At 42.9% G+C, this 18,983-nt stretch overlaps 4 protein-coding genes across 7 annotated transcripts; 2 read left to right on the top strand and 2 right to left on the bottom strand.

The window, feature by feature from the left end:
* Window positions 1-183: 183 nt before the first annotated feature.
* On the bottom strand, window positions 184-5,798 carry LOC129588610 (B-cell receptor CD22-like). Of its 2 annotated transcripts, none has more exons than XM_055482918.1 (8): window positions 4,734-5,798; window positions 3,681-3,856; window positions 3,409-3,585; window positions 3,078-3,239; window positions 2,027-2,359; window positions 1,483-1,755; window positions 842-978; window positions 184-727 (listed from the first exon to the last, which is right to left on the bottom strand). In XM_055482918.1, exons 1-8 carry the CDS (start codon window positions 5,003-5,005, stop codon window positions 428-430), a joined length of 1,830 nt encoding a protein of 609 aa, XP_055338893.1. In that variant the 5' UTR covers window positions 5,006-5,798; the 3' UTR covers window positions 184-427. The 2 variants fall into 2 exon arrangements, with proteins under 2 accessions (XP_055338893.1, XP_055338892.1); XM_055482917.1 differs by having other exon boundaries at window positions 185-730; window positions 4,734-5,795.
* A 1,565-nt stretch (window positions 5,799-7,363) lies between these two features.
* On the top strand, window positions 7,364-9,243 carry LOC129588482 (uncharacterized). Its single transcript, XM_055482689.1, has 2 exons — window positions 7,364-7,858; window positions 8,854-9,243. Exons 1-2 carry the CDS (start codon window positions 7,715-7,717, stop codon window positions 9,241-9,243), a joined length of 534 nt encoding a protein of 177 aa, XP_055338664.1. The 5' UTR covers window positions 7,364-7,714.
* A 94-nt stretch (window positions 9,244-9,337) lies between these two features.
* Window positions 9,338-11,676, top strand: LOC129588484 (uncharacterized). Its single transcript, XM_055482690.1, has 5 exons — window positions 9,338-9,664; window positions 9,884-10,193; window positions 10,404-10,424; window positions 10,519-10,551; window positions 10,621-11,676. Exons 1-5 carry the CDS (start codon window positions 9,338-9,340, stop codon window positions 11,265-11,267), a joined length of 1,338 nt encoding a protein of 445 aa, XP_055338665.1. The 3' UTR covers window positions 11,268-11,676.
* Window positions 11,677-12,790: 1,114 nt separating this feature from the next.
* Window positions 12,791-18,578, bottom strand: LOC129588519 (nuclear factor of activated T-cells 5-like). Of its 3 annotated transcripts, XM_055482765.1 has the most exons (10): window positions 18,336-18,578; window positions 17,798-18,276; window positions 17,488-17,527; window positions 16,236-16,413; window positions 15,916-16,112; window positions 15,619-15,809; window positions 15,305-15,442; window positions 15,046-15,228; window positions 13,481-14,071; window positions 12,791-13,267 (listed from the first exon to the last, which is right to left on the bottom strand). In XM_055482765.1, exons 2-10 carry the CDS (start codon window positions 18,225-18,227, stop codon window positions 13,191-13,193), a joined length of 2,025 nt encoding a protein of 674 aa, XP_055338740.1. In that variant the 5' UTR covers window positions 18,228-18,276; window positions 18,336-18,578; the 3' UTR covers window positions 12,791-13,190. The 3 variants fall into 3 exon arrangements, with proteins under 3 accessions (XP_055338740.1, XP_055338741.1, XP_055338739.1); XM_055482766.1 differs by having other exon boundaries at window positions 17,843-18,578; XM_055482764.1 differs by having other exon boundaries at window positions 17,798-18,578.
* Window positions 18,579-18,983: the final 405 nt, after the last annotated feature.

Here is an 18,983-nt window from a genome sequence, read left to right on the forward strand (position 1 = left end):
TCTCGCACTGAAAGAACTCTTGAGAATGTTTGTTGTTTCTAGAAAATCACCTTCGGGTATCATTGCTATTTCGGTTCAGAATCGACATATCAACAACCATGTTCCGGCAGTTAAGACATGAACCGGGTTTTTATCTAACGACATTGTTTGTTTTATAGCGCTCACAGTTATCTACAGTTGAAACTAGAAAGCTAAATTCGAATGCGTTGATCTTCATTAAACCTTGCACCAAGCATCGTGTTTCATCGCATTTTTAATACAGAAACGAATCGTGGAAAAGAGAAAAATTTGACTGCAGCATAAACCATGCAAGCACAATCCAAGCGAATCCAAAACAACCGCCCCGTGAAGTATATGCTACAGTGAAAATAAACAACAACAAAACCGTATCTAGCACCCGTACAAATCCCCGAAAAACAAATGCCGGTCAGTATTTATACCGTCCTACATAGCTGCTCCTCTCTGTCCGCTGCGAGTACCAGCTGGGATAGTAGTTGGGACGCGCCGTACTCTGATTCCCGTAGGATGCGGCATGCCCGAACATGAAGGTGGTCCCGGCGTTCACGGCGGCGGCCGCCTGCTTCTGCTGGCTGACCGGGCGTTGTGAGGGGAGATGTTCGCGTGACAAAGTGGCCGAGTGGGGTATGTTGCTGATCAAGTGGGGCCGCGGTAGGGTGGTGTGTGCTGGATAGGTGCTCGTCATGAACTTGGATGTCAAGTGTTGGTTCTGCTGTAAACAGACGATTGTGTCATGATTATACTCCATTTACTACTTATCATGCGGCGTGAAGGGCAAGTGGAGCGGCAGTTATGCAGGCAGGGAGAATATGTATTTATCTACCTTGTTCCGATTACGGCAGGATTTGCTCAAACACAGACACCAGATGACGATGGCCAACAGGATTGTTCCTCCTACCACACCCAAAATGCTGGCGATCATCAGGACGGTGGTTTCGGATGTCTGCATTGCTGCCTCTTCTAAGATAAATCCATACACAATTAGATACTGTCAATATCATTTTTTAACACCTATACATATAATGAATCAACAAAACACAACTCAAAACAAAATAAGTACCATCAAAATTGTTAACAATTTTCGCCGAAAAAAATTTATTTTACTATGTAACGTTGCATCTGGGTACCAAGAACAAACTACACAACACATTTTATTCAATAGTACACTGACAGCTAGATCAGTCAATGATTTCTTTAATATTATGAATATCTTGTGTTAAACTCGCGGCTTTTCAAATATAACGGGATTTCAAAATACAGATCAGTCTTAATAGTTGTAGAATAAATAATGGGCATAGAGCAGCATTTAAAAGCTAAATTCTCGAAAAAGCTAGCATTTAAAAGCTAATGACAACAGTCAGTTCAGCGAAAACCAAAAATTAAAATATATACTAATAAAAACATTCGTGCATCTGTAGTTCTGTACTGCTTTATCTTTCGAACAATAACAAAATGATTATTTACCTTTTTTTGTCAGTGTGATGGATGCCGAGTCTCCTTCTCCGGCTCCATTGTACGGAGCACACGTATAGCTTCCATAATGTTTATCTTGTACAGCGCCAATCGTGTATGTGTGCCCTCTGGTCAAGAACACTCCATCCTTCCGCCAGATAAACGTGTATGACGGTGGATTGCCAGGGTCCGCAACTGTACATGTCAGTGCCAGCTTTTCTCCTTCTGCTGCATGGATTTCGGTGCTCGCCTGCTGTTTCGCCGTTCGCGCTGGACCAGGTTTATCTGCGAAAGCCGAAACCATATATTTCAACAACAAATGCGATTGGTTTAATGTATTTCATTACAACAATTTTATTGCATTACTGGCGACACGCTACCACCCATTCGTCGCTTTTGCAAAATTATGCAGCTTGAAAAACCCATTGCGTTTGTCCCAGCCAAGCAAGAAACACATATTTAATTCCATAAATAATTGCACAATTTCAAATCAAATTTAGTAACAAATAAAAAATTCTAATGATTAAATATATCGCTAAGTTTGTAGAATACTTACACTGCACTTTCACCTCAACGCTGTTGCTCCGTGGTCCCCATCCTAAGGAATTATGCGCTTCACAGGTATATGATCCAATGTCATTTCTGGACACTTGCAGTATCCGCAACGCATTCGTCTGCACGAGATCCGACCGGCCCGATGCAATAGCATTCGGGCTGTTCTCCGTGGCATTGGGCGCCTTAATCCGGTCTTCATATACCAGCTTATCGTTGCGATACCAGCGCACCTTGTCCACCAGCGGATTGGACTTCAACGAACAAGGAATGTGAATGGGGCCGTTTTCTTTCGATAGAATTGTCTCGTTCTTTCCGATTTGCGTAACGGGCAGATCTGCAAAGATTTTTGTTCGTTAGGTAGGTAAACAATCCGTAAAAACAAACGCAGCGCTAAATCAACACATGGATATCACTCATGTGGAATGCTGCAAACGTTTGTTACGCTGTCTCCATAACAGTCTGCTAACTAGTACCTAGGAACGCCAGCTGCATAACACAAAAGCCAAGCCGCAGCATTCGGTCAAAAAAATAAACATAACGCTTATCATCACATATCGGCGGCAATGCTTAAAGTATGCCATTTTATTTCCTACTTTGAGGACGCATTTAAAGATTATATAGAATAGAACTTAAGCAAAAATCACGTATTCGTGAACTTAATATTTGCCTAAACCCTTAAACATAAACTAAACTTACTAAAAAGATTACTAAGCACATCAATCAACGTAATCGGAAATAAACACATTACACAATCAACGTACATACTAAGTACCAAAATTCTTGAAAAAAATCAGGAAGCCGAAAAAACCTGCCAAAGTACATCTTCAAAACGTTCATAAAAGTTAACAATAAGGTGCAGCGCACAATTAAAGATTAAGGAATCTTTCTAACCGAAATTCTACCATTTCAAAGAACTAAGTCCGGGAAAACTTTGTCGCAAAGTGCCGCTGTGTAAGCCGTAAAAACATTAATTGGCGCACCAAAAAGCCCCTTTCTTAATTGCAAACTGCAAGCCAACATCGCTAGAGCGTTTTTACACAAATAAAGCTTACATAATATATCCAGCTTGACCATCGCTTCTGCCGTATTATTATCGTGCATCTGCGATAAGGCGGAAATGGCCCGACAGTAAACAGCCAGTCCATGATCTGCCAGCGTAACCTTGAAGGTCAAGCTGCTTTCAGTGCTAGTGATGCCATTCCTCGTCGTTATGCCTGCAATCAAGATGCGTTGGGCGCCATACAAGAGTGTTGACTGAAATGTCGCATAAGTAAATATTGGATTGATTAGAAAAATATTTATTACAAAATAACAACCATGACAGTCAAGGAGAAATCCACCGCCGCACATACTGCATACAGGTAGGAAGCGGTAGTCACATACCAGGAGTGGCTGACGAGATGCTCGTCTCGTTCATCAGCCGATCACCCTTCCACCATGTTATGATGGCTGGACCGCGCGATCCCTGAATAATACAGCGCAATGTGGCTGTCTCGTTGGCTTTGAATGTCCCGTTGGCCGGCAGGATGCTGGCGGAAATTGGCAGAACGGTTGTTGGCTCTGTCATCACCAATTATACCATGTTCGCAAAGTACAGAAGAAAACTTTTCGACAAAAATACAGAGTACGAGTATATAACTTCCTACTGTTCTTACCGGGAATGTCTAGATGCACAGTTTTTTCCACAACAGGATCAAATCGCAAATTTAATCCGCGACATTTGTACTCCAAAAATCTGTCAGCCGGATTCAGTGTAATTCTCAACTCATTTTGCAGAAGACCGTCGCTGAATCGGGAAACTGAACCGAAAAATTCTGCTCCATCTCGTGACCTACAACAGTTAAAGCGTAAGGACAATTTCTACCATAACTAATGCTATCCATTTCAGTGTCAATTCTTCCTTTCTGGGAAAAAAATAAATATTATCACAGAGAAGTGCACACAAAATATCAACATATCACATATCAACATATCACGGTACAAAATATCAACATATCACATTTGTCGGCAATCGCCAATGTGCATAATTACTAAAGTGCACTAGGCTTTCTGTAAAAATGCGTGATAAATTTTAGCATGCAAAATTCTTTCCAGACACAAGGACGCCGTAAATCACAAAACACCAGAAAGAACATGCAGCTTGCGGGTAAGTGTACTTTGGAATACGGTGTTTCAGAACAATTCGCTACGCACCGGTGATAGTCCAGCGCCAATTGCTGCGTAGTCAAGATAATAAAATGCTTCGGTAGACTATCGTGTGAAACTTAGCGAGCAATTTCTGACCGGAAATTGACCACACTGCATGCTACACGTCAAATCAGGCATGAATAATTTAATCACCGAAAGCATGCACCGCACATCGATCGCGTCGTACAGAACTGCATTTAACAGCAGAAACATGCAACAGAGTTTTCTAAAACAACCTAAAATAGTAAAATCTGAGACCATTAAAGGAAGAAATCCCCAGTACTGCCAGCTTAGTTAAATTGTTAAAAATTCGGGATAGATCCAGACTTTCTCTGAACGAAATGCCGAATGTACAAATTTTGTTACGGTAAATCAACAACAACAAACAAAACAGGATTTTCAGAAAACGGTAAATCGAACACCGAATCGAAAAAAAAACAAAATGCAAGAAAGTGGACGAAAAAATCCCAGAGAAGTTGTATGCAGTGCAAAAATGCCTATTCAGTAACCAGCGCGCTTACCAGGCCAGATGCGATATTCCTGGATGCTTGGTCTCACAGAACAGCGTCAACGTGTTGCCTTCCGGCAGTGCCGGTGGACCGACATACGGCCGTCGCGTATCGATTTCCGCACCGGCACCATCCCGAATGGTCAGTTCAAAGGGACGTTCAGCCTGCGGTATCCCGATAATATTCACCTGAGATCTACAGAATAATACTAAACTGCTCAATACAACCAGATAACGGAGGAATACGGCAGGCACAGGCGCCGCAAATGGCCGATTATGAGCCATTTGTAAATGATCTGCTCCAACGGTCAAAAGTAATATCTATGCGCATTTCGTTATTAATGTGCACACTGGTCAACTGTATAGTGTTGTGCACATGTTACAACATCGGCAATTATCCGTTAAGATCACCGGCTCAAGTGGATTAAACATTTAACGACAGCCGCGATGTGGCATGAACAATGCTGCACCCAAGCATCGTTCAAACGGAATAATCGCCAAAGAGTTCGTCCCTAACAAAAACGCAGCGCTCGTAAAGCCGTGTAAAGACGCGCGCGCACACATTGTACGTACATAAAGCATAAAAAGCCCTACTCGTACCAACGCCAGCGTAGTGGCTGATACCGAAGCAGCGGTGAGATTGCTGCGACCACCTTGGACGCAGCAGTGAACCTTGAATTGGCGACATTAAAGAGAAAGTCATATATAAACTAGCACCGAGAATATTATAGGACAATCAGTGAGCAGCCCGCTTGTTTACACTAGGATCAGAAGAAATAATTTTCCTTGACATGCTAATGTTCAGCTCAAGTGCTGAACACAATTCGTTTACAAATGTTGCATGTGCTAAGTTCCTGCAGCGCCTTGACTCCTGGACTTGTAGTCTTGTACATGCGGTCAGTATGACGCCATTGCAGAGTACTGACCGACAGCATCAACATTCAACATATACCCGGCTGCATAATAATTAAAGTAGCATGACTTATTTCAACTTTAAGACTTATGGCAGTTGAGTTTTACCAATGCTGCATTAATTATTACTTACAACGATGGATGGTTTTTCCTTACCGGTGTGATAAGTGCAAAATGTTTAAGAGCAAAATCATAGTTGTATTTACGAATTGTACTTTTATTAAACTTCGTACATACCAGTTGGGCAGTTATCTCTGTCATGCACCGCTCTTTCTGGAGTTTGCAACAAGTACGGATACGCGGATAGCATACGCCGAGGAGGCAAACCGCTTGCGTCAACCGGGAAGACGTCAAAAACAATCGATATCCGAACGGCGAATTCGCAGTCGCATTGGGCCAACATATTAGGGTGATTTTGTTCGTCTTGATTCCTAATTGTATCCCTACTATAAAAAAACCAGAAATGCCATAATTTTAAACGTCTATAAATATATCGGGACATATTTATTAAAAATAATCAAATCATGTACGCATAAATCATAGCAAACATTTCTACAGTGAGCGGCGAGGGCATAATTCGTCGCAGTCCTAAAGGCAGGCTAAAACATACCGACGCCGTCTAATATCGGTGTCGTGGTTTGATGGCGGCCACCCTCGGGGATCAGTGTATCTACGAAATTGAAACTCGTATACTCGTATTTTAACGATTCGCATCGCTCAAACAAATCATCTGATCAAAGCCTGTGGTCAACTGCCAAAGCCGTGCATATTTCAAAAGCATGATAATCATTCTTATTGGTGCCTAAATGTTTCCAAAACATTAAAGTTGTCCAAGAAAATTAAAAAATTAGCGTACTTAAAAATTAGCTACAGATAAAATGGTATGAAAAAGCCGCAATTCTTTCAGGAGAATAATTAACCGACGTTTTTTACAAGTTGTATTCGCCACCCAAAATGAATCAAATGGCATACAGTAATCTGAAGTCCTGGGAAGGGAAAAATTATCCATGCAATGATGCATGGATCTAAATGCCGTGAGATTATACCTAGTTAGCCTTTCAATTAATTCTACACACAAAAATATTTTTCAGTAAATCTTATCGATATGACATTTTTAATATAAAGCCTCAATGTAGGTCTCTGAACTTTTTTGGGTCGGATGCTGAAGCTAGTGATTAATTTGACAATGAGCGTAACTTGTACAGCACTCATATGCAAAGGCACACAGTGTACTCGCACTGTATTGCGTGACGGAATTGTGTTCTTTTAAAAGCGGGAAAAGTGGCAATTTACAATGAAATCTAAGACGTTCCGTAATAACTTTCTGCGATTCTCGCGCGGCTAAAGCATAATTATGAAAATGCTGCTTCAGCATTTAATCCAGATCCGTATTGCCTACCGGTGACGGTTTAGAATATTTGACCCGCATGCATATATGCTCCACGCAGACCGTGGAGATCGAATACGGCTAATGGGTGAGGCGACACTGCACTGGCGGCAGGGTAAAACGCTGAACACCGCCACTCGTTATAATCATGCGATCAGAGCATCCTAATCCCCATGCAGAGTTTGAGGACGCCATAGGGGAATGGGATGGGCGCGGTCGATGGATGCTGGTAGTGGTGCCTGTCGGGGAGGCGGTACTGAAATGCCAGAAATGGTCGGGTCAAGCCTAGAATGTGTGTGCACTAATACAGGCACACACACCGCACCACACGCACACGGTATGCGAAGCCGAAAGTGTGCTCGGCAGTGTCATGGCTACAGGCGCATTGGCCGCGATTAACGCTGTCGACGCAGCACAGACAGCCAGGGCGCAGGCAGGCCTCCCAGTGGCTGCACATCTCGACGGCATGGCCAATGCATTGTGCGGCGATATGCATGCGCCAAGTTCGGCTCGGTGGCTGTGATGCGTGTGTGTGTGTGTATGAATGCACTGTACAGAATTAGTCCCGAGCTTGGAGCCTCACACAGAATTTTCGATCGTTCTCCGACCCTCTTAAAACGCCATTTTGACCTCCTACTGCCTGTGCACTTCCTGATAGACATTTTGGGAGTTTCGGTTTTGGTGTTTTTCATACCATGGACAGCCAATCGCTGCTACATGCTGCTGGTCTGGCCATGTGCGATCAGGAATTAACGGGGTCCTCGGAGAAGGACGTCAACGGTGAAACCAGCCACAACTCCTATGGGAGCCATGGCGACCAGCTGGACGGCCATCACAAGGTAAGGAACACTTTTTTGGAACCCCTACTCAGTTATGCACTAGTCCAGAAGGGGTTACAAAGGGAACTCGGCCTAAAGAATGCACGATGGGAACCCTCACGTGTCACGTGACCACATGTGTGTACCGCACACAGAGGGCGCTACAAGCCGTCCCAAATGTCTGCGAAGCACTAAAAGGATACTGTTTCAGCGTGAAGGAAAGCTGGTAAAAAGTGGTTGCTAGTTACCCCGAGTATCCTGAAAAACATAAGTGCCTAATCCGATACTCGGGTTCTCAGTAAGTACTGTAATCACTAAATCTTAACTACTGCAGGTTTTGCTAAACGAACACTGGTTACCTGCACCTGGTACTCAGACTCTCTTCACCATACCAATACGGAGAGACACACAAATAAAATAAACGGAAACCTCTTTTATAATTAGGTTGAGACTTTAAACTTTAGATTTTAGTCATATTATGATGTTGATAGTTTGTAAATGAACTACAGCATGGTGCGTACGGTTATACGGTACCTCTCAGGTTTTTGGAAAATCTGTTTAAAGCTCGTTGTTGATTATGGCAAAAGGATCCTATATTTGTCGGACCCTTCAGCGATAGTCCAATGATAAATAATCATAAATTTTAAGAAAATTATAGTAGCAAAATTATAAGCCTTAGAAAGAGCCTTCGACAAATGCGACTAAAAGGGAAATAAACACTGGGATGGGGAAGCGAAGTTCCGCAGCTGTCGCTGTTGCAGTCGCCACCACAGGGCGGGCAGTTTCAAATAACTCTGGTGGTTTTCACTTGTCAGTTGTCAAATGCCGGCAACTGCAAAGGCCGCAAAGCGTACAAAACAATTATTTTGTTTCGTGATCTGGTCTTTTTCTTTTTGACCGTTTTTAAATATTAATAACCTCAGATTGCTTGATTAAATTATGAACCATATGAAGGTAGTCAGGTTTCCGTGCTATAATCGTGCAAGCACTTGTGTATACGATGGAGTTGCTTGCAGATTCCCTGCCCATGGGCATGCGGTAGCCCAGAATTTGCCAGTGATGAGGATTTGTACGCACACGTTCGACTTAGCGGCGACACCGTGGCCTGCCCGAACCTGTCACGCATGGTGTGGGACGCCACGACGCCCGAGCTGATCCACAATCTGTCGCAGATGATGGGCATGGAGACCAGCAGTGGGGCGGAGTCGTCGGCTTCTAAGCGCATCGATCCCCATGGTCGTTTCCTGTATTTCATCTCCGGATTTCTGACGGCGCGCGGAATTGCCCTGCAGACGCCCATGTTCACGCTGCCGTATCCCTTCTCTAAATTCATGTGGGAATGGGCCACCACCGACAAACCGGACTCACAGACCGTTGTTAACTCGTTCCAAATAAACCCTGCATGATGCTCATCAGGCTCAATGCCGACTGTACGCTTAATAGCGTGACTGTTGGATACGCTTATGCTTCGTCCCTGGAAATGTTGAAGATCTGTGAATGATGAAAGTGGCAGTTATTGAGCACACGGAGTACTTGTTTGAGTTGTTGACGCTGGCCTTTTATAATCGCTGCACCATGCAAGAGTCAAATTGCTATGAAGACCCGCCCACCGAATCGATCCCCGTCCCGACCTTCTTTCTGGAAGCCGTCAGCGATATTGTGAGTCTGCTGTCTACGGCCAATAAAGAGAACGGTGATTTGAAGGATGAATTTTGGCGGGAATTGATTGAGTGGGGTCTCAGCCGCACAACGTACGAAGCTGTGTTCCAAAATGCACCCGACACGGCTGCACCGATCTCCGAATTGTTATCCCAAAGCTCTTCCGTGGTAAGAAATACTGAACTTCAACTCTTGAGCATTTCAAAATTGGTAACTTATCAGCTGATGTTATTCTCATATATTGGTTAAATTTCTTGGAAATTAGTTTGTAAAGTTGAATTATGTGTAGAGGTAGTTGGTGTATTCTGAATTGTCCGGATCTTAATTTTCGGTCATGTACTGTTTGCAGGTGTTGCATACGTTTGCAGGTTTATTTCTTGTTTTTAGGGTAAAAGCCCACAGATTCCATCGCGTCTACAGATGTCGAATATGGAGCACGAGTTTCGTCTGCTGGAGGATGACATGATGATGGCCGACAGCGAGACTGGCCATGAGCCTTCCCCAGGACCGAATTCCATTCAGGACGGCATCACGAGTTCGTTGAAAAAGGACGGCGATGAGCCGCACATGATGGGAAGTGATCGTAGTCTTCGTCCAGTGGCTGCTCGGAAATCGGTTCAGCAGTTCCACATCCCCTATGACCATCCCTATCACATGTCGGGTTCCAAGCGGAAATCCACAGTGCCGACTAAAAGCGGTAGGATGGATTTCGTTTTTTGAAAGTTCAATTGGTTGTGCCGTTGCGACATTTTGTCGCCACCAGGAGACATAGTTTTTAAACTTTGAAATTTCAGTAAAGAAGTATTTTTACGGCCCGAATTTCAAAAATTCGGATTGTAGAGTGAATCGATGCGTAATGTGGTTAGTGCTGTAGGGGTTCCAGTACATAGACTTTTCTTGTTTGTAGCGCGGTCACCTGAGATTGAAGGTATTACAAAACTCTGGGAAATACTGCAGTTAAACTTACGGATAATTTTCCTGTGCTCCGCAGATGTGTAATAAACTCCCTGTGTTTTGTGTAGTTCCTTCTCGGTCTCTGGATTATTCGCTGTCAAGTAAGCGTCGCCGGGGGGACACCGTTCTTCCCACCCAGGCTCCAATGACATCCCAGTTGAACCTTTTAGACATCCAACCGCTAAAGATCAGTCTTCCGCGTATGAATGGCCATCCTAGCGGCACGAAAGTGAAGAAGGAATCCGCCGCCGATAATTTCAACATGCCGCCGGCTGTCCCTATCCCCTCCGCCCGTCCCAGCCAGGATCATATCTACCAGAGTGAGATGCTGACCAAGATGATCCAGCCCAAGACGTCCCGGCAGAGCAGTGTGGATACGCATTCCGGAATGTATCAGTGCCTCCAGTGCCACAATTACGGTTCTTCGGATCTGTCGGTGATGAAAGATCACATCCGGGAACATCTGGGATTATGTCCGTTCCAGTGCTACCACTGCCATCGGGCCTTCACGTGTATGCGGGCGTTCAAGGCCCATGCGGACACACTGGGTATTCCGTACTTCCAGTGTGTGGTGTGCACATGGCAGACCTGCGACGAAGCCGACATGCACCGACACACGCAGGATGAGCATCTCGAGCTGCCGAAATGCCGGCGCGAGGACCTGTATGAGCTGCTGCATTTTTATAAGATCGATTCGGATCTCAAGTCCTGGGATGATTATGTTGGAACCGGCAGCAGTGTGGGCAAGCAGTCGGGGAGTAGTATCGGTGGGAAGAGCCGGCTGGAAACGGTCATGAACGGGAGTGCCAAAAAATGATGGATGTTGTTGGGGGTTTTACAGTTTACGGATTGTTTTTTCTGATTTTTTGTTGCACCGGGTCTCATGACGGAAGGATGCTCAGGCTGATTCACTGATATAGGCCACAGAACAGTTATATTACTTTAACGTGGATGTGGTTTGTACAGATTTCGTAGGTGTTTCGGTGATTTTTTGATTGGTGCTGTTTTCCTGTTTAGACTTGATTATTTTGCTTTTTTGTTACATTCGGTGATGGTTTCTTACGTAATGAGGTTTTTCTACGGTTACACAGCTTCCGACTATGATTTTGTTACTTTTCGATTATTGTTTCTTCTCTCGGGAGGCGTCTCGATTATTTGCAGTACGATGACTTGTACTGGTTGTTGGTCTTACGGTCTTACCTAATAAAATTCGTAATAGCGAACAATTAATTTTGAACGGAACACTGACAGTGAAAGGATGATTAATTAATACATAACTCTGGATGTTATCGGCGCAGTTCGTGTCGTTGTGGAAAGTTTAAACTCGTCAAGAAGCCAATGAAAAGTGTTTCAGAACTTTCCCCAAAACTGGCAAAACAGGGGAAACCACCTAGGCACCTACGTACTCCGGTAGTATTAGCGGGGAAAGTACATGATAATACGAGTATAACTATACATGACACTGGTGTTAGTGAGTCTAGTGACCTTTGGCATAATATGGTATTTTTATTTCTGTAAGCTTATCTCATAGATAACAGCCTTTTTTAATTCACGGCCAGGTGCTACGAGTTGCCTTTAAAATCACAGTTAAGGTTCTGTGGAGTTTAGAAATATTTTAATGTTTGGAGTGTGGCGCACAATATCCGCAAAATCCGAACCTTTTACTGACAGTCAGTTCATCGAAACAATAACGCGTGAGACTGTACTAGCAAAACTAAACAAATCTTCCGTTTCATTTTCGAAAAACACCCTTTCAATAATTTCACCGAATTAAACGAAACTGTATCAAAGCAACACAACCAAATAAAACATACAGTAGTTTAGTACGCACTACGTACATAGCACTCGTCCTCCACAATCATGGAATATTACATAATGCCGGTGCTGAATGGGGTCGTAAGATTTTAACCTTAGAATTTAAAATTATTTATACATTAAGGCTTAAATTATTTTTTATGCATCCTTAGTTCGATTAAGTAATCATTTTCAAAGGTGCCCTTAAGATTGCACTTAAATGACGACACTGGCATCTGGGAACCAGCTTCGGATTAGTAAGGTATATACTTATAGATATGCATGCATATGCCTTACAAAATGCATATACCGACTCCGATGTCGTTAGCAGTTTTAGTTTTTGGTTTGTTCTATCCCAAGGCTGTGGGACTGTTATATTATGTTGCAGATCGTGTTCCTTGACAGACATCCTCCATTACGGGTCGTTAAGAAAATACATATCATTATAGGATCAAACCATCAACGCATTAGATAAATTAGGTTTCAGACTACGTTTAGAAATAATTTTTTTTTCACAGCTACAAAATTCCACAAGGATAAAATTAATAATATTATCTTTTTCTTTATAAATTTTGCAGTTGTGCTACTAGTATCATCCCGTATGCTTAGTGCAGTCAATCCAGCACATCCACCGTGCACAGTCAAGAAATGCAATCAGAGAGAGGAGACAACAATAAACAATCAAATCCCACCCAAGATTCGAAAAATTAATATGCATATGCAACGTACGTTTCTAATTGAACTATGAAAGCGCCGGTTTATCAAAGCCATCTGTAGTACCATTAACAGTACCCAGATTGACCAGAAAACCCTCACCACATACGAGAAAAACTCAAAAAACAAATGTTCTTCATAACAGGCCACGGACAAAATAACACACAAAAAACAACAAAAATATATATCTGAAACAGAGAGATAGAGAGTCAAGGGACAGAAGGATCATTCACTAATTCCAGGGACTGTAATCACTTGTGTCCATGGTTTCGTCACGCTCGGACTCATTGTTAGTCGACCAAGCAGCAACTGCAAAACAGCAAACTAATGAAGACGCGATGTAATTAAAATTAGGCAACTGTTGAATTAACTCCAGATTACAATTTACCTAAATATTGACATAATAATGAAAAGCGGACTGTATTCACTATTCTTGTCTAATAATCTGATTTCAAGGTCATCATAATCATTTTCCACTCGCAGAATGCGCCTGTAAATTCTGCATGATGAGTATTTTTTTACCATTTGGCAGCAAAGCATCAAGCGCCTGTGTGTTGGACGGCTGATCCGGTCCCAAAATCTCCCTCAGCAATTCATCAAACACCGCCTGCTCGGAATCCTCGGCTGTTTGCGCGGTCTCTGTCCTCTCTGGCCGCTCATACAGCTCCGCGTCCGCCGATGTCGACGGGTAATCACTAAGAGATTCCGCTTGGGACGACTGCAGGTAGTCCACCAAATTGATGGTAGGTGTATCGTAATCGGCTGGGGTATCGTCTTGGAGGGCGTAATGGCGCTGCTCCATGCCCGAATGACTGGCAAAAGGCGGTTGCTCGACCGCTGATACAATGGGTGGATGCATAGTTGCACCTTCCGCGTGGGGAATAGTTATGATTAACGGCTGGAGAGATCCAGGAAGTTGCAAGCAATAGTGCACACAGTTACTGGTCATGCCCGTCGTCGGGCTGCTGACGGTTGACACTGAAGGTTGAAAAATTTGAGCAGATTGAGTAGACGAGGGCGACGATAGAACCACACTCTTGGGAATCACAGCAGAGGTTGAGGGAAGCACACTGGGTGGAGGAGGTGGTGTCGGTTCTCGCAATAAATTATCGTCTGAAAAAAATTCGAAATTTACTAAAAAATAATGGCCAGTAAAAATTTAATTACTAATCCGTAAGTGCGAGAACCAGCAGCGGTATCTTGTCCAATTTTCCATATACAAGTACAGTAAATTGTCAGATATAGTAATATCAACCCTATGCAAATGAGCAGGCCTATGCAGCTAGATTATTTTATTATTTTGAATCGAAGACCATAAAGATTACTTCACTGGATTGTTAAATTTGAAGAAAATTATTTTGCTGCAAAAAATTGCAAATGAAAGTGCCGAAAAGACCATAATTATTGTTTATTCGATACATTTTCCGTCCAGTAAGAAGCTCGATTAACTTCCTAGATCAGCGAAGTTCGAAATTCAGTTTCTCCTAAGGTATACCATATAGAGCACTGCAAATCAAATCACAAGTTCGACTTCTACAGATTTTCACCTAGGAATTCTAGAAAAACCTGCAGTTTTTTCTTTTGGACTATGCAACCAGTGCGAATCGCTTTCGTATTCTGCCTGAGGTACAATTGAATCCACATAAAAATTTCTAGTAAATGAATTCTGCTCAAGGCACTGCTATTCGGCGTTCAGTTTTCCAGTAAATTCACATCAGTTAATACTGCGGGCAGAAGCAAAAAAATAAAGGTGTCTCCATTAGCAGCAATTCGCACTAGACTGCCGGAAACAAAAGTGACATTACTTTCTCTTACACTCAGGTCATGATTTTTCAATTGAATTCACCTTTGCCTGTTAAGCAAAGGAGTAGCATCATCTTAATGGTAGCAGTTTAGTAGCGGTACTGTTTTAACAGTTCCAAAATTTTCCCTCGTTTACAAATGCAGTCTAGTCAAGCCACGGTCGGTGGTCTCGTTCTCCCTATCAATTTATAACGATGTTCGCCAATTTGCGCCATAACTCACCACGAGCAAAAAATTTAAAAACACGATTTATTTTCAACTTCGCCGCAGAGTTTTTTACTCACCTGGCGTATACTGCAGTTTGTGCGGTTCGCTTTGTTTACCATCCCCATTTTTCACCACCAAGCACACATCGACCGGCTTGGAAATAGCAAGGTCTCTGTAGGGCGGAATGGATGCCACAAGATGTACCGGATTGAATTTATCTTTTCTTAGCAATGCCTCACTTTGCCATACAACGTCGTCATCTGTCGATAAGATAGGCATTAGTGCATTACTGATAGAATGCTAACCCGTAAGATACTGAGACTGCAGATACCATACCATTATTCTTTTCCATAACAATCAGTTTGGTATCGTTCTTGATGAAGTTCTTGCCAATAACGACCACATCCACGCCTCCCACCACGGGACACGTTTTATGAGAAACGAAGGTTATTTCTGGTAACCCTGGCGTAGCACCTAGAAATGTTAATTCCAGCATGCATGAGATCAGGCAAATTTACTAAAAATTCCTGACCCAGACAACAGCATTTATTGTACGGTAAATCAAAAACTGCCAAAAAATTATCTGACAACCGATGCAGTTGCAAAATACTGATAAATTATCGAAACAAAAATTACACAGGATTTCTTACAGCATGAGATCGGTGACGAAGCCACTTGTAACACTTGCACTTGACCATTTTTATTCGCGCATATGGCTCGAAAAATCAGACGAATTTTAGGGCTTCCGGCTTTTCGTTTGGTCTTCTTAAGATCTTCGGGATCGGTTGTCATTTCCTCAAAGTCAGCATTTCGCATCTTCATTATGCTAACGCAATCCACACTAAAATGAGGAAACAAAGAATTAAGAACCGCAAGGCACTGTTCACTACAGATCATCGGTGCAGGCAGTTTCAAAATCATCAAGTTGCAATACCGCCGCAGCTTACGATAAAGTCCAGTTATCTTTGGCACTGAATGCCATTTCCAGAACAGTTGTTCTGTTATCCAGTTTCCGTATGATCGCTGGCGCTGAATGTTTATTGTTCACCTTACAGACTTTGTAAAGTGGATGGGGCGCAACGGGATCCCTTTCCTCTCCAATGAAAACGTGCAGAATTGCAGAATTTCCGTTAAATCCTTTCAACTATAAAAAAAGAACCTTACCACAAATTACTGCAGCCATATCTGCGAAATCGCCCAGAAATACTGCGGTTTGCACTACACCAGAAGAACGTAAAAAAACGTTAATAAAATTGCCGAAAAATACCTGCACTGCCGGTGAGGCTGTTCCGGTACGATCCTTTATCCTACCACGACTGCCCTCTGTTTCATATCGTGGTCGATGTTGGGCTTCTGGTTGCCGAACGATAGCAATTTCCGTCTGGCCTAGGCGAGAGGGAAATTGTGGCCATTTCTTAGCGGTAGGCGTAAACAAGCTAGCGAGCCTAAAAGTACAAAAATGTCAAACTTGGATGATATTATGTACCATCTCGAGTTAGCACAAAATTACACGTTAACACAACAGCAGCGATAATAAAATATTATATTCGCTTGTTTCTATCAAATTACTTCGTAATTTTGACCCATGCCTTTTTCTTCGTTACTAAAATTCGGTTGTATGTATTGTCATGCTCAAAGTTCAATGATCACATATCCATACTGCACGAATTTTTCACTTATGATCTTCCAACAACAAAGCTTCACTCGCCAAGCAAAGTTCGACGATCAAGACAAAATGCAATAATTAATACAAATTACTCGATCTCTTCACGTGATCACGCGAACCTTTACACCGGTAATCGTAGTTTCTCGGGAAACCTATTTTAGAAACCGAGACTCATAGTCGTATTATAATGTCAATGATAAACTGCTGAGCGCGTCCGGACACACAGCACGTGCAAGATAATGCTGCAACTAGCACATGCAGTGATGCCGGAAGCTCCAAAAACCTGCCCATTTAAAATTTTATTGGCTTGCGCAGTTAGCGTAATTCAAAGAACTGCCATCTCAAGCAACTTCAAAATGACAAAATCGGTAAATAATCTTTTAAAATCCAGACTCAGATTACGCGACCAGTTCAATAGCTTGAAAATGTTTTTATCTTATCAGCGTTGCATTTCAGAAGAACAGCATTTACAGTCTTAATTTTTTTATTCTACTGTTCAGCAATAAATAAATCTTATCACTATACCACTACATGATAGCATTTCAAAACCGCAAAAAAATCCGAGGTAACGGCAGTAACATTTCCTTTAGACTAAAAAGCTCTAAAACTATGAATCTGTTTTTCAAGTAAAGGAAACTAACGCAATCGCATAATTTTACCGCAGAAAAAACCGCAAAACAGTAAATTTATGATTAACAATAACGAAAAGTGTATTACGCAGCAAGGCAGTATTGCGTATCTCGCAGACTTTCTGCGTTAACACACAATTCTATTTCCGAAACAGAGCGAATATCGTAAACTCTACTGTTACACTGTTACGTTTTTTCGCCTTTGACAGTCTTCGCTTACATACCTGGCTGGCGTAAGAATTTCAGACTCCGTGTATCCCATATCTAAAACCACATTAACGTTATTTATAGCATGCCAGAATTCAGCTTGTCTATGAATCACTTTTCTGAAATTTGGCAATAAGAACCACTCTGCACAGTGAAAATACGGAGAATATTCACCACAAAACATAAGGAAGCAGGAGCTATTAAATCATATCTTAAATAAAGGCAAATCAAGCTTACTTCAGCAATACTAAGCGTAAAGCGTAAAAACAAACCGTGACAAACGATACACAAGTGACAAGGCCGGTCCAGGAATTATTTCAGTTTTACCTTCGCTGTCAATATCCGGAAGCGTATACTGGCGGGTTGGCTTACCAGTGGAAGCCTTGAGATTCAGATTTTCAGTGCTATTGAATTTGCGCTTGTAGGCTGCACCGAAGACTGGATTAGGGCTGTCGGGACCGGTTGGGGAGGCCAGCTGGTCGGAGTAGCCCGAATCGGGCGAGAAGGTCCATGTGGCCAGCCGAGCGCGGGGAATGGGAGGCAACGGCGGACTGGATGAGCCAGGCGTCACCGTCGTACCGCTGGACGTCTGCGGTGATGGTGGGCCTGGAGGGATGACGGCTGACGGTTCAACAAAAATAACACCACCCTGACTGCCTGTCATGGCCTGCTCGAATGGAATGCCTGGTGTCGTCGTCAAGATCAGATAAGTATTCGTTGGCTCAGAATTACCGCGCTGCTGTGCAAAGGGGTCCATGGGAGTACGGCACAACGATATCAAGATTGCTCGGCGATCATTAATCTGCCTGTAGGGAGGAAGACAGTGGTATGATTCAGAAAAAGATTCAAACGGGCGCAACCTAACCACGGATCACAACAGGAGACGCCAATCCTCCCTGCATTTTCCTCCCCTGAACAATGGCTCGTCTAGGTGCTGGCAGTCCAGTGATGACTGAGATCGATAAAATTTAGCAGCATAATAAACACCTGCGGAAAATTATCACAGTTTGCATACTCCAAAAGTATGACGATGTGAAAGAAACAGAAAGAAAATAAACAGAAAAAGACAACAGGGCAGAAAACCTAACCTGTGAATATTCAGGGTAGGCTGATCAGTTAGCATGACTAAAATTTCAAAGTAATGGCAGATCTTTACGGCACGCATAGTTGGATGCGTGTACGCCGTATCACGTAGCGTACGCTCTATTATGCAGCATTTATGCTCACCAAAATTTGCGAACGATGACGAAACTTCGAGACACGGACGTCGACACGCTACGCGTTACGTGGTTCCCGTTTCTTGGTATCAAAGTTTGACTTTTACTTTTTAGCCTGTACTTCAGCTTATAACCTTCCTGTCCGGTTAAACCGGTTCAGAGCGACTAATTTGTTGACCAACGGTCAGTAATCGTAAACAGCTCAGGAAATAGTGGGAAAATCGTATGGATAAGAGTTTTTGCATGTTCGGAGAAAATTGTCAGCTGCCTGTAGTACTCGTATCGGTACTTGCACA

The sequence above is a fragment of the Paramacrobiotus metropolitanus genome, unplaced genomic scaffold, assembly GCF_019649055.1.
Source record: "Paramacrobiotus metropolitanus isolate TYO unplaced genomic scaffold, Prichtersi_v1.0 Parri_scaffold0000030, whole genome shotgun sequence".
NCBI lineage: Eukaryota > Metazoa > Tardigrada > Eutardigrada > Parachela > Macrobiotidae > Paramacrobiotus > Paramacrobiotus metropolitanus.

Bases quoted from the DNA above. Each gene is read 5' to 3' on its own strand.
- LOC129588610 (XM_055482917.1), bottom strand. From the start codon at position 5,005: ATGGCTCATAATCGGCCATTTGCGGCGCCTGTGCCTGCCGTATTCCTC. The intron at 3,857-4,733 runs GTAAGCGCGCTG...TAACTGTTGTAG, and splicing joins GGAATATCGCATCTGGCCTG to GTCACGAGATGGAGCAGAAT. The intron at 3,240-3,408 runs GTATGTGACTAC...TCTTGATTGCAG, and splicing joins CATCTCGTCAGCCACTCCTG to GCATAACGACGAGGAATGGC.
- LOC129588482 (XM_055482689.1), top strand. From the start codon at position 7,715: ATGGACAGCCAATCGCTGCTACATGCTGCTGGTCTGGCCATGTGCGAT. The intron at 7,859-8,853 runs GTAAGGAACACT...AGTTGCTTGCAG, and splicing joins AGCTGGACGGCCATCACAAG to ATTCCCTGCCCATGGGCATG.
- LOC129588484 (XM_055482690.1), top strand. From the start codon at position 9,338: ATGAAAGTGGCAGTTATTGAGCACACGGAGTACTTGTTTGAGTTGTTG. The intron at 10,194-10,403 runs GTAGGATGGATT...TCTTGTTTGTAG, and splicing joins CACAGTGCCGACTAAAAGCG to CGCGGTCACCTGAGATTGAA. The intron at 10,425-10,518 runs GTATTACAAAAC...TGTTTTGTGTAG, and splicing joins GCGGTCACCTGAGATTGAAG to TTCCTTCTCGGTCTCTGGAT.
- LOC129588519 (XM_055482765.1), bottom strand. From the start codon at position 18,227: ATGGACCCCTTTGCACAGCAGCGCGGTAATTCTGAGCCAACGAATACT. The intron at 16,414-17,487 runs GTATGTAAGCGA...TTGTACTTTTAG, and splicing joins GAAATTCTTACGCCAGCCAG to GCTCGCTAGCTTGTTTACGC. The intron at 15,810-15,915 runs GTAAGCTGCGGC...TCCTCATTTTAG, and splicing joins AAAGATAACTGGACTTTATC to TGTGGATTGCGTTAGCATAA.